This window comes from Patagioenas fasciata, chromosome 1 (assembly GCF_037038585.1).
Source record: "Patagioenas fasciata isolate bPatFas1 chromosome 1, bPatFas1.hap1, whole genome shotgun sequence".
Classification (NCBI taxonomy): Eukaryota; Metazoa; Chordata; class Aves; order Columbiformes; family Columbidae; genus Patagioenas; species Patagioenas fasciata.
Genome location: NC_092520.1, coordinates 98,457,949 through 98,472,138, shown reverse-complemented (window position 1 = coordinate 98,472,138; position 14,190 = coordinate 98,457,949). Strand labels below are relative to the sequence as shown.

Sequence of the window (14,190 nt, the reverse complement as noted above, 5' to 3'; positions counted from 1 at the left end):
CAATCAAGCATCTGATCACTGTGGAATCTGCACTTGCAATGATTATCTGTGTATCACAGTTTTATCAATGAGTTTATGCATGTCTACACATCTGGAAAAATAACATATATACATTCACTTAGCACACGAATACCACAAGCATCTTTGGAAATATTTGTACCAGATGCCTGCAGGCTAGAAACATGAAACTTTTTTATTGTCTGTGTACACAAAGGCCAGAGTCAAAGTTAATTTTCACCTTTAATAAGCTCATGATTCTTTGTTATTTAATACTCTGTAAAAAGGTATTACAGATTGATAGATTATTGCAGTGACTTCTAAAGAACAGCCATGAGGCTGAAACTACAATATCATATATTTAATCATTGATACCATCTACTACAGCATGAAGAAAAATACTTTTTAAATAAACAATATTTAACTGAAAACATAGAAATGGAGCTTTCTTTCTTACAGTATGGTAACATATCTATATTCCAAGAATAACATTTTTTTAAAATGCTAGATCTTGAAAGGTCATAGATAAAAAGAGTCATGATGAAGATGAACCAGTTTTGCCCAGAAATGCTATAATGAGCACACTGCACAGTTTTTCAGCAAATCCTAGTTTTGCCAAGCTTCAAGAGGCAAAAGCCTGAAATGTAAAAGCTTCCAAATTGTCTAGCTAGTCCACTCGTTCTGCTCTTGAAGGCCCAGTGACCCACCCTGCTTTAAGGCAGCGTGTCACCACAACTGTTCTTTGCTGATGTGAATGCCATCAGGAAGAGACGATTCAGGTCCTTATGATGCCAGGCCTAATAAAAAGCCTCCAACAAATCCACTGGACACCACAATGTTCTGTTTGATAAATTCTGTTGACTGAGAAGAAAAACAATATTTGTAAAGAACTGAGTCAGTTGTGTCCAACTGTAACATTTAATACTTAGCACAACTGCCTGGAAACAATACTACTAAAATTATGGAGGCGGGGAAGCAACGTACTTAAAAACACATAAAGCTAGGCGGCAACTGCTGGCACCAATGGAGTGAAAACTGATTCTCAGCTGTCTTTTAGAATATATTTAAAATACAGTTTCCATTTAAAAATTCAAAATACAGAGGAATTATCATTGCAATTTCATGCCATTACCACTTTTGTTTTGATACTGAAGTAAGACAGATGTTTTACAAACTCCCTTGGAAAAAAAAAAGCATGAGCACGATCATCACTTCAATTTTAATCACATGAAAGAAGTTTTTAAAAGTTTTTTTTTTTGAAGACTAGATCATTGAAAAAGAAATACACTTCACTCCTAAGAACTTAATGCTACAAAAACCACATTTGTATGACATTTGTATACAATATTTCATTAAGTAATAGCACATAGTATAACACGCTATATCAAACAAGTGCCATTTCATAAATCCTCCACTTCAAACACTTCAGACTGGCTACTAGTGCACAATTAGAAGAGAGTAACATAATCTGGAGGAAAAAAAAAAAAAAACCAAAACACAAAAGGAAACAGCCAAAACCCCCATTCTGTCCCACCCAGTTTCTACAGTGAGATGGAGAACAAGTTGAGCTATTTGGAGTATAGAAGCAGCTAAAAAACCATCTCTCTTGAACTTTCACTTCACATTCATGTTACAAATTAAATTTTTATCAACCTATATGCAACTCCATACAGGTTAAATCTGAGATGTCAAAACTCGTAATTACAGAGTACTAGTGTGGCTGCTGTTACACTGTCTGCAACATATTCCAAATCATGATTCACAGTTCCTGAGAAAGAAACTTTGATTGTCCATATGAAATTTGAAAATATCTAAAAACAGGCTGGTGGCAGTGGTGGGTTTTTTTTTGGTTTGGTTTGGGTTTTTTTGCTTTGTTTTGTTTTTTATTTCCACAATTAAATAAAAGCCTTCAAATAACAGAATGAAACAGCCTTAGTGACACTGATCATTATCACAGGCTACCTCTTTCCAACACAGTATGTAACTGACAGATTGTGACAACAGATATTCTTCAAACTATAAAAATGAGATAAACCCCACAACTCTAGCTATGAAGTGGTTATAGCTTTTCTCCAGAAACAAAGGTCAGTCTTTTTCCAACTAAGTAATTTAGTTATCAGCCGACTAAGAAGATCTGGGTTTTGTCTTTGTAGCTATCACGTTTTAACGACAACACCCTCAACCTCTTACTGCATCAGGACCTGTGTGTCATCTTTAAGAGTGAATGAACTGGAAAGCTAAATGAACAGGAGAGTATAATCTGCTAACTTTTAATAACATATACAGCCAGACCATCTCTGATGCCTTCCAGTTTTGCACCTGCATTTTCAACTAATCATCACCTGCAGTGGAAGGTAAGAAAAACTGGCTGGTAGAAAACAGTTTATCACCTTAGACTTACCTCTTCAATTAGAGTATTGATTTCAGGTGCTGCCTTATTTGCACGCTTTTTTAACTGCTTTTTTGCTTTGTTTACATCTTTTTCAACTCTCTTCCAGTCAACTTGTACGTATCCACTATGACTAGCAATCTAGGAAAATAAAGTGTATTTAGTACAGTTGTAGTTAACATTTTATGAGTCCAAATATAGTATCTTAGTACCTACACTTTTTAATATCAGACATTGTGCCCAATACAGCAAGTACTCTGCTTAAAAAAAACTAGTATTTTCCACAGTAATAATTCAAATTAGAACAAGCAATGACAAAATTCAGTAGACTACTGTTAATTTTACCTCTTCTCTATTTAGTTATAAAAACTTTAAATAACAATATTTTTCCTCAGCATTTACTGTAACTTTATTTGTAAGAAAAGGAAAGAGAAAAAACCATTCATAGGACAACAATGAAAAAACTTTCATTTCAGCTTCTTTCAAAATTGTGGAATTCAAATTTGTGACAGGATATTTGGGACTAATCAGGATAATCCCTGGAAATATTGAAAATTATTATTTTCTCCTACATCATTTAAACTGGTCAAGAAAAAAAATATTTAATACAAGAGAATTCCCATACTTCTTATAAAACCAGTTCGCAGAAAAATAACACACTCTGTAACATCAGAGAAATGGGCAAGTTTTGGGGGATTGTTCATATTTATGCTGAAACTCCCAAAACACTTAAACAACATCCATGAGATTTTTAGGACATTTCACCATCATCCCAACCCTTTATTTCTCTTACTAAGGTTTTGTCCTGGAAAAACAGAAGATGTTCTGTTGCTTGACCAACACTAGACCAATTTCCTTAAGACAATTCACAAAAGAAATACACGCTTAGATGTTTATAAGATCATAGTTTAAAAAAGGAATCAGGTAATTACTGCATGCTCTAGAGAACAGTTAAAATAAACAACTCATTAGTTGGGGAAAAAAAGAGGAAAAAATCAAACCTAAGGATTACTGCTTGTTTTAAGGGCTAAAACAAACAGATAGAGACCACTAATTTAAAGGCAAATGACTTATATGAAAAACAGCTTATGAAGAATAATATTTCTCAGATCCTTCTTAAGGTCATGTTAGGCAAATTCATGTGCTTTATGTAAATGTGGTCTATGCAAATGGTACAATTCGTAAATAAAGTTCACAGATAATGAAGTTTTGCAGAACAGATATTTAAAAATACAATTTATTTGGGATGGCATAAAAAGTTTTACATCACTTGCAGGCACTGAATTTTATTTTTCACATAGTTCTTTCTACCAAATAAGTAAAATTAGACTGTCATGATTCTGCAGAAAAAAAAAAAAAAAACAACCCACAAATAAATCTAAAACAAACACAAAACAAACAAAAAAAAAAGCACAAAAACAAATCCACACAAAACAAAAGCACAAAAAAAAAAAAAAAGGAAAAAAAAAAAACACACTACCACCAAAAAATCACCACAAAACCCCCCAAACTAAAATGTAGCAAATGTCAGACAGATTTTGTCCATATTAAAGTACCTAAATGAAGCTCCTAAAAGGCCACGTATGTCAGAAAGTAAACTTCATTTTCCATCTTTGAACAAGATTTTAGAAAACCATTAAATGAACAAATGCAAAACGAACTTATTAGATATGATATTCTCCTTTCCTTCACACATCAGAATATAACAAATTCATTGACCTTGCTTGCCTGTTGTAAAACCACTTATCCACATAGGCACTAGTGTTAGGTAGGGATAGCTAATTAAAGACTATGTATGGTATGAAAACATGAACAAGTCACTGAATGACATACCAGGAAAAAACAAAAACATTGCGTGTTGGGGTAATTTTTATATTATAAATTTAACAGGAATTACAAGAAGTCCCCAGTATTGAATTGTTGCCTTCTAACTCACACAACTGAAAACTAAATATAGACTGATCTACCCAGTCCAACACAATGTAAGAAATGCTAATATATTTGTTTATGTATAGTTTAATTAGCTCATTTATCCATACAGTACAAGGATGAGGCAGAAGGTTTTGATTATGTTATCTCTCCAGTAGTTACAACTTATATTTGTATCAAAACTCCAGTTTAAATAATATAAATTATACTACTTTTCTCCCTAAGCTTAGTAGCAGAAATCTCAAATTCTGCTTTTGAGTTTTTGTACACATCTATGGAATAAGCAAGAGAGGACAACATTTTGAATGTAAAATTTACAACTAAGAAAAAACCCAAAATAACCAACCAACAACAAACCTGTACTTCACTGCAGTGACAGAGCCTGTGTCATATCTACTTTGGCTGCAATACTACTAATTATATAACTTTGTAGGTAAGTGCAGAAATAATCCCACTGAACTCAAATGTTGGTGAGACAGATTTCAATTTTTAGATCCCAACATATCATAAAAAAACCTATGAACTTACAACAGTAAATTTACATAAACTCAAATTTGTAAAGTTCTTTAGTATTTTTAAACCCCACCCTTACAATAACAGAGAAGCTAAAATAATAATCTTCCATTGTCAGTTCCATACTTGATATATGAGACACATATAGGTCTATAGATATAGATATATATTATTAAAGAGCCATATGGCGGGTGTGTGTGTATATATATATACACAAAAATTTACTTATATGTATATATGATAATAGAATAATATATATATATTATACACACATATACCTCTCCCTCATATATCATATTAGTAAAATTTATTTTTGCACAAGATCTTCCAGAGCTGCTGAAAAAATAATGAAAAAATACAGCAATTTGGGAATACTAAATATAGGTGCATCTTTCTTTATCAAAGAAAACAGAGATCTTAAAGGAAGACCTCATTTTGGGCATGGTGCTGGAGAGGCATGTAAATACTTTGGTGATGTGAAACATTAGTAAGAGTAATGAGCAAAAAAAACGTTCAAGGGCAAAAAAATGATAAAGCAAGATGGTACAAAAAAGTTCTAATTTCCTCAAAGAGAAAACCTCTGATACTAAAAAAGCCCAACCAAGCCTGGAAGGTACAGGCAGCTCCCTGTGTTCAGTTGCTTGTACAGCATGCAGAAGCCATGTATAGTTCTGGGTATTTACTGGTATTTACATAGGTAGCAACCCCCACCACACTCAACCAGTTTCCAGAACAGATCTGACAAGTATCTCACTTCAATATACAGATGAGGAGGGACTGAGAAACGATACATTTTTGGCAGAAACTGATACAGCTCCACTGTAACCAGTGAAACTACTCCAATTAACAACAGCAAAGAAACAGTGCCCCTCAATTCTGTGTCAAAACCTGCAAGAAATAGGGTTTTTCTTTCAAAGGCTAACTCCCAGCTACCATTTGCTTTGGCTGTTTCACTAAATGTTCACTCAAAGTCTGCAGATGTCAAAATGGGATATTCAATGCAAAGCTGAATACAACTACTCATTAAGTCTCCATTCCGAAAGCCCATCGTTCTCTCCCCACTCTACTGAGATGCCACATCATCATGGTAAGCTATCAACAAACACCTGTGAGATATATAACCAAGGATATCTTAGAGTTTATTTTGCTTCTTGTATTGTTTTCAAAGATTTACTTAAGTTAGAAAATAATTTAGTGAAGAACTCAATTCATCAATGGCATGCTAATGTAAGTAGGCAAAATACATTAGTGAAAGCAAAAACAACAAACAAAAATATAATTTAATGATTAAATAATAGTCAACACACAATGGAAAAACCCACAATTTGTATGTTGACTGCAGAGCAAAAAGCAACGAAACCATCATGAAAGATACAGGAGTTTAAAAAACACAAAAAGAACAGGTGCTCACTAAGAACAATTGCTTTCAACTAACTGATTTTAGCAGAACCATGAGTTCATACTTTCCTACTCCTAGAATTTCACTGAACTCCATGCTGTATAAACCAGAAGTTATAGAAGAAAAATCCCTCACTTGCTATGAGAAAGGAATGGCCTTTTCCTTAATACAGTTTGTGGGGTATTGGTCTTATACCAGCATATTTTAAGAGCTACATGTATTTCAAGATAGTTAACTGGTTACATGAAGCTGTTGACATATCCAGCACAAAGATGTGATAACAGATCTTAATTTCGATACACTGTGCAAATTCCTTAATGTAATTTTTATTCTCTCCTCAGACTATTTTTCATTTAATCTGTAATTAGACTGAAAAATTTCTAGATCACTTACAAAAAACTGAAAAAATCTTTTTTGTTTCTTGTACAAACTGACACTCAAAAAACATATTGCTTTCAGTTTCCCACTAGATTTCTTCAAATGAAGTCATCGCATACTGAAGGAAAAAAATGCATTATTTTAGTTTCAGGACTAAAAAGTTTCATTGAATGGGCTTTCACCAAGAATCTTTCCTTCTATAGTTCTTCTTTATGTTTTAGCAGGTAATTACAGCACCAATATTGCAATCAGAAGTTGAAATTAAATCTGCAACTTCAGAGGAATTTACAGATAAAAATGAAGTTTCTAGTCGTGTGCTGAAATGTGCCTCTGCCCACTCAGGGGAAGCACTGAACATGTGTTCATAGGAAAACTAAAATCACGATGTGTGATCTTTAAATGAAAAAATTAAAGACTACAGAAATGTAATTACACAGCAGAATTTATGACACAGCATTAAAATGCAAACCGTTTTGAATTAAAATGAAAGACTAAGACATTTACTTAATTTTCTTCCAAGAGAATCTGATCTTACTTAATTAAAGATATAGACAAGTCAATCAAAACATGCAACTCATTTTTCCCCTTGGATAGTATTCCTTTTCAGATATACTAAGTGAGACCAACTAAGAAATCAGACACTCAAAGACATGGCAAATCTATTTTATGTACAGGAAAGCTGCCCTAGCTTCACAACTCAAAAAGCAAAAATACTGCACAAGTAACATCTTTTAAGTAATTTCTCTTTTCTTTTGTCTATATGTCTTAGTTTTAACTTTTCAGCTTCCTGTAGTCAGATGCACTAATGAAGGCGCCTGCAGGCAACGTTCTGTCTGCTAGCCCTGGATGCCAGGCCTTGTTCCGTTGGCAGTTCTTATCTAAACATTACTGACAAGCCTTCCAAAGAATTAAGACCAATGGCATACAATATGGGGAGCTTCTGGTCTTTAAGTCAACCAGATGAAAAGCATCACGTGTACTTCAAGATCCACTGCATATACACATATAGATGTATATAAAGATTTAATTCTTCCCTCATGATTCAGGAATATATATTATAGGCTAAAGAAGTCCAGAGAACTCCATGAAATTGATTCATTTGCTGGCATAGCACATTTTGCCAAAACTTTACACGTGGATGACTCTAAACTCTTTCAGACTCGACACCTTTTTTAAATGTTCAGGTACAAGGCCAACAACCATTGATGTCCAGGAGACTTAAAAGGGCCATAAATGCATAATTGTGAAGTGGAATGAATGCTAATACAATAAAGCTTCATTATCAAAACTATTTATCTCTTTTTGCATTGCTGTTGATGCTTGCTTTTGAGTAATTAAAAATAAAATACTCTTTGTATTTTTTGAAAACGACTTAAGCCAAATAGCTCCAAGAGCATACACTCTCATGTAAGTTCTGCAGTTCAGTTATATGTTCAACAAGGAGTTTAAAACAAACAAACCCGAACAAAAAAACACAAAGAAACCCTCAAAGCAGTAGAGAACATGATCATGAAGGAAGCAAGAATACATCACACAACTGTGACAGTTTGATGCATTACACAGGAGCAATCAGAGGTGTTACCCAAACCTTCCTGATCAATGACTGCAACAGCCATTACAATCAAAGAAATAACTAAACATAGGATATGCTTTTCAGAAACCCTTTAGGGTAATGTTGGAAAGAATAAAATATGTATCTTCAACATCCTGTCTCAAAACGGTATACTATTTGCATGAACCTAAATAGGCATCAGTCTATTTCCTATTTGAGGAAAAATAATAAGCTCACAGATATTAAGACATGAAAAATGCCAGTAAAAAAATTAAGAATTACTTGGCATCTTAGAGAAGGATACGTAAAATTCTCTTTCACTTGAAATTTCTTCATCTAATGTAAAGACTTTCTGGAAATATGCCCTCCTCTAACCACACTACCTGATGAAAAATGCAAATGGCCATGCCAGATGACATAATTAAAAAATTTTAGACTGGAAATCCAATTGAACAGAGGAATGCAATAAAGCTATCAGATGTCAGCAAAGCTTCAGAGGTTCAACAGATATAACAAGTAAATTCAGCATGGGGAGAAAAGACAAAAAAGAGGCTTCATAGTGGGACCAGAGCACCCCCCAAAACAACTGCCAAAGCAGCCTACTTCTAAAGCACTGATAAAATTCTCAAACCTATTTAAAATAAATAGAAGTTAAATTCCTTGATCTCCCTAACCAGAGGTTTACAGGCAGTTCCTCTAATCTGGCAATACTGAATTACATATAGCATCTCAGTTTTTGTACAAAGATTTCTTTTTGGCTTACTACAAACTATTTTACAGGATACAGTAGATTCCAATTTACCACTGATTTTTAGACATGTCTCTTTTGCATGCAATATTCCAGCTGAAATGTAAGTTTTTGATTGATAAGACTTAAAAGAGGAATTAGATAAGAAGCTTCCCTACTTAAATTCTATCCAACAGCTGTGTTTTTCCTATTGTTTAGTAAATAACATTTGCCAACTTATAAAGCATGAAATGCTACATACTTGAAGCAGAAGAAAGCCACCACCTACTGCAGTTGCTGCAAGCTTTCCGACTTTCTGGAACAAAAATCCCGCACACCTTAGGAGAACAAAAAAAACAACACCCAGTCCAATGAATTTGTCTGCTGAACAATGCCACACTTGAAAAATTCTTGACGACAACTATTACTATTTTTTCATTTTACAAAGTAAATGTATCATTTCACATTTTAAAATTTTAAAAACAGACTATTTAATACAACTAATATTTAATTAATAATGTCTAACAGAAGACAAAATGAGTAATGGTTGCAAGTTCATGATTGTCTGATGGTGCCTTTAAAGTAAGCTTGAAATCTCCAGACCTTGTCTACACACAAAAGCTGTATGCTGCTATTAAATGCAGCATTTTAGTAGAGTACGATGTAATAAATATAAAAGTGCCATTAAAAAATGTTCCCAAACGAAATGTTAATCTATTATGCCATCATTTAGCTTAACTACACGACCCATAAGTTAAATATCTCAGGTAAAAAGAAGTTACATCTCTACCGCAGGACCCCTCTAAAAGGCCATGGCCTCAGTCTGTTTTTAATGGATCAAAGCAACCAGCAAATCAGTATCTCCTTCCCAGTCTCTAAACACTCCCCCATCAAAGAGAACAGCACAGATACTGATATCACGGAATGATTTGGGCAGGAAGGGATCTCTGGAGGTCGTTTGGTCCAACCACCTTCCCAAAACTGGGCCAGCTGTGAAGTCCGATCCAAACTCCAAGCTAAACCAGGTTGCTCACGGTCCTAACCCAGGCAAACCTGGAATGCTTCCAAGGTTGATGGTTCCATAACTTCTCTGGGCAATTCTACTGGTGTCTGACTCCTCCCCTCTGCTGCCCACACACACAGGGGAATCTTTTTCCCCCTGCATCAGAGTAGTGAATTCATATTTATACACGTGAATACAGATGGAGAGGTATACACATCTACAGACACTATAACACACAGTTTCCAGATCTTTCAATAAGCCAGTTTTTATGTATGCCAGATGAACTCTTCCCTAGAAGTATCAGAGTTTATGTATACACAACTAACTTTTAAAAATAACTTTAAGGCTACAGAGGCAAATAAAAAAGACTGAAAGCTAAGTCTACACTCCTCAAAGCTGCACTGAGGACATGACAATTCCATTTTTAGTCTACTTCATCTTGCATATCTGGCATGATTTCAGTTTTAAAAGTTACTGTGCCACCATAATGTTGCTTTTTTCTAGATTTTTTTTTAGAATACTGGAATAAACAAATACCACTCAAATAACTTTGACAAACAGAAAATAACTTGATATAGTTGCTAAGACTGTGGTCACATTTTCCGGTTTAAGTTCTGATGATTACTGTCTAGTTTTCACCATGAATCATTTTAGCATAACTATGCTGTGGTATCTCTCTTCAGTTAACATGAGAACAGACTGTTAATTTGTTCAAAATGGCTCCAGCTGAATCTAGAGAAAAAAGTCTCTATAAAATGCGGGCCTTAAATAATTAAGTACATTCTACCACACATTTTCTTCATTTCTTTTACCTATAAAATGTGTTAGCCATAACATCATAACTAGGTTTCTAAATCCCTACTAGTAAGGAAATATGCTTTTCCATACAAACAAAAGTTATATGCAGTAATTTGCCATTTATTCCTTGTACTTTTAGCATTCTGACATTTCCCCAAATCCTCTTCAGAATAACTGGTATGGGTTTCCTTAGCTAACTGGTATTTTACCAATACGACAAAACAGTTTAGAACGACGAGTCAGAGTAATGAGTTCAAGAAATTGTTCACAATCTTGATCAATTATAAAGGAAATCTGTTTCAAGTAGCCTTGAAAAGGAATCTTCTAAGAACAGTAAAATGTCTAGCAAAGTTATGAGAAGTGATGCTCCCTCACCAGCCAGTCACACCGCCCATCACAATCTGGGTAGCTACAGAATATTTTTCTACAATTGGTCCTGAATTTCGGCCAAACACACGATTCCACCAATGGTGACGTCGTGCATATTCCGTTAAATCCAACACTTCGTAGGAATCATCGTCACTTTCGTGTTCTTGGGGGGAAAAAAAAAAAAAAGAAAAAAGTTATTTTCTCAGTTATACAGTAAATTAACAACCTATGTAAAAACCCCAAATATTAACAACCGGTTTTGGTATTACCTGGCTAATCCCATGGTTTAAATTGCAGCATACAGGCTACCTAGGGTCCAGCAGCTTCCAGAATAAAGGACCTGGGGAGTTTTTATGCCATAATCTTTTAAAGTAAGGAAGATAAGACTATAGGGAAGGTGTAATCTATAAAATCCATGACTGGCACAGAAAAGGTGAACAGGAATCTCCTACCTGTTCAAGTCAAGAAACCAAAAGGTATCAGATGAAACTAGAAGGTTCAAAAAGAATAAAAGGAAGTATTCCTGTCCTTTACCACTCACCCCCCCACAAAAGCCCTGGTTAACCTGTGGAACAGCTCTCTGCAGGTTGCTGTAGATACCAAAAGCTGATGTGGACTCCAAATAACAACAGAATAAAAGGGGAAATTTAAAAAATCCACCAGGGGCTGTCAGACACTAGGACAACCACCACGGCTAATGAGGTCTTAGGCTGAAAATCATTAAAAACATTCTGAGAATGTATCATGACATGCTTACCCTGTTAAAACTTAGTTCATCCTACAGCTGATGGCTCTCAGACATGGGATGCTGGGCTTTCACCTGACCTACTACAACTCCTTTTACAATCTTAAGCAATGCGAAACATGTCTAATGTAACAGAAAAGACACACATCTCTTCTGGATAGACAAAAACTTAGAAAGATTGAGGAAAACACTGGGCCAGAAATTCTCAGAGGGCTAGACAGCAGCATATGCTAATAAGCCAAAGACACTTCTGATCCTTTTCCACAACAGATGAAATGGATGAGGCTGGGACTTCAACCAAGTTCCACACTTTCAGTGCCGTTCCGTCAACACTTTCAAAATAGCCCTCCTACAACTTCAAATTAGAGATCCTAAATACCACATAAACATCAAAGGGATTATTATAACTTTTTTGAAAAATTATTTTTAAAGCATATCATAGTTCAATGGACAAACACACTTGAATTAATGCCCACTTCAGTTAAATGTATTTAAGGTGAAACATAAGTTCAGCAATGATGCTGGGACATTCCAAAGACAAAGAAATTAAATTACTACCTAGAACTACAAAGACTGTAGATATAAACATCCTACTAAGAATGTCAGAAACTTTTTTAAACTCTTACTACAAGTATGGGTAAAAGATTAGAGAATGGAAGAAACACTCATGTAGGTATGAATTCTTTCCTTTTATTATCACCTTAATGTTCCAGAGCACTAATACATAAATAGCAAGACTTGTAATGCTAAAATGATGTTATTGAATTTCCATTACTTCCAACTTTGAGACATCGAGTGCGAACTGTTTAACATCTTTAAATGGAAAACAACATAAAAATGCCATCACAGACTGTTAGATCCGTTAATTCTGCCCCTATATTAATTAATATTACCCAAATAAAACCCCAAACAAGTATAACACGTTGTGCAGAAAATCACAACGTTAGAGCTTTTTCTATTGATTAAAAAAAAAAAAAAAAATTCCTTTCTTAGTAGGATAATCACATGCACACTCTTCACGCACGTGAAACTGTGCCTGTGCATAAGGCGTCAGACCATAAGGCCACACCGACACACTTAAAACATCTGCAAATTAAAAGACGTGGAGACGGCGGAGCCCAGGGAAACCGCTCCCGGCTTCGCCCGTCCGCTCTGCCGGTGCTGTTCGAGGCCCCACCGAGGCCAGAGCCCGCCACTTGCCACTTCTGTCCCCGCGGGCTCTGCTGGCACTTGAGTTCTACAGCGGCTTCCAGCCGAGGGCCCGCTGCTCCCTCCCCGCCCCCTCACGCCGCTCCTCCCGAGAGGGCCACTCGGCGCTGACGCCGCGGGACGAAGCCGCGAAGCGCGGGCAGGGGCCGGGAGAAGTGCCAGGGCCGCCGGCAACCCCCACTTCAGCCCGCGCGGGGACTGGCCAACGGCGACGCGCGAGGCCCGGCGCGCAGGCGCCCCGCCCCTCCCCCACCGGGCGCGCGGACGGGAGGACGGACGGGGGAGGGGCAGAGCCCGGGCCAGCCCTCCCCAGGGCGCCGACACCATGTGGGAGACCAGGCTGCTCCGGGGAGGAAGGGCGGCCGTCATGCCTCCTCCCCTGTCCCGTAAGGGGACGGGACAGGACGCGCCGCTGCGGGCGCACCCCAGCCCACGGGGAGCTCACTGACCTGGGGCGGTGCGGGGCCTCCGCGCCGCCATGTTGGCTGGTGTTGACAGCCGAGCCGGGCCTGCGGCCGCCTCGCTCCGCCCACAAAGGGCCGCTCTGCGCCGCTGACGGCCGCGCCGCTCCGCGCGCTTCCCCAGCCAGCCGCGGCACCACCCCCTCTGCCGCCGCGGGACCGCAGCGCGCATGCGCCCGACACCCTCCCCTTTTCCATCGGGGACGCTCGGGGGCTCTCCCCGAGGCGGCGGGTGACGTCACGGGCAACGGGGGGGTCCCCCCTGCGCCGCGGAGGATTGTGGGGCCTGTAGTTCCCCAGGGGGAGCGGGGCGGCCATTTTCAAAAAGCCTCAGAGCTCTCGCTGTGGGTGAGAAGTGCCTCACGCAGCGGGGACCTTCCGGAACACACCTCGCGTTGCCACGGGCGTGAAGTGTCCCATAAACATTAATAACCAGAAAAAGGAAACAAAACGCAAGGCCCCTCAAAGAACAAAGGTTACAGTCAATGTGAGCCATGAAACATTTTAAAGAGGTGAAATTTGGAATTGCCCGACCCCAGGTTACTCCGTTTCCATGATACATGGGTGCTGCTGGTGCTGCTTTGGTGGGCTGAAGGCCACCCAATTTTATTTTGCTGCTTTTATTTTGTTTTTTTCTGTTGTGTGCTGCTCCATACAACCTTTATAGCCATAATGCAGAGGGAGCTGACACAGTAAGTCCAGGAATGACGTGGTGATGTGA

General features: G+C 37.6%; 1 protein-coding gene across 1 annotated transcript; it reads right to left on the bottom strand.

Moving 5' to 3' along the window:
- Positions 1-221: 221 nt before the first annotated feature.
- Positions 222-13,614, bottom strand: FUNDC1 (FUN14 domain containing 1). Its single transcript, XM_065846717.2, has 5 exons — positions 13,458-13,614; positions 11,061-11,217; positions 9,147-9,222; positions 2,399-2,527; positions 222-858 (listed from the first exon to the last, which is right to left on the bottom strand). The coding sequence occupies exons 1-5, from the start codon at positions 13,486-13,488 to the stop codon at positions 781-783; spliced, it is 471 nt and encodes a 156-aa protein (XP_065702789.1). The 5' UTR covers positions 13,489-13,614; the 3' UTR covers positions 222-780.
- Between the last annotated feature and the right edge of the window lie 576 nt (positions 13,615-14,190).

What these genes read in the sequence shown, in the direction of transcription:
- FUNDC1 (XM_065846717.2), bottom strand. Translation starts at nt 13,488, where the DNA reads ATGGCGGCGCGGAGGCCCCGCACCGCCCCAG. An exon ending in ATGGGCGGTGTGACTGGCTG is followed by an intron (nt 9,223 to 11,060) that starts GTGAGGGAGCAT and finishes TGTTCTCCTAAG; the next exon opens with GTGTGCGGGATTTTTGTTCC. An exon ending in TCAATACTCTAATTGAAGAG is followed by an intron (nt 859 to 2,398) that starts GTAAGTCTAAGG and finishes TTTTCTTCTCAG; the next exon opens with TCAACAGAATTTATCAAACA.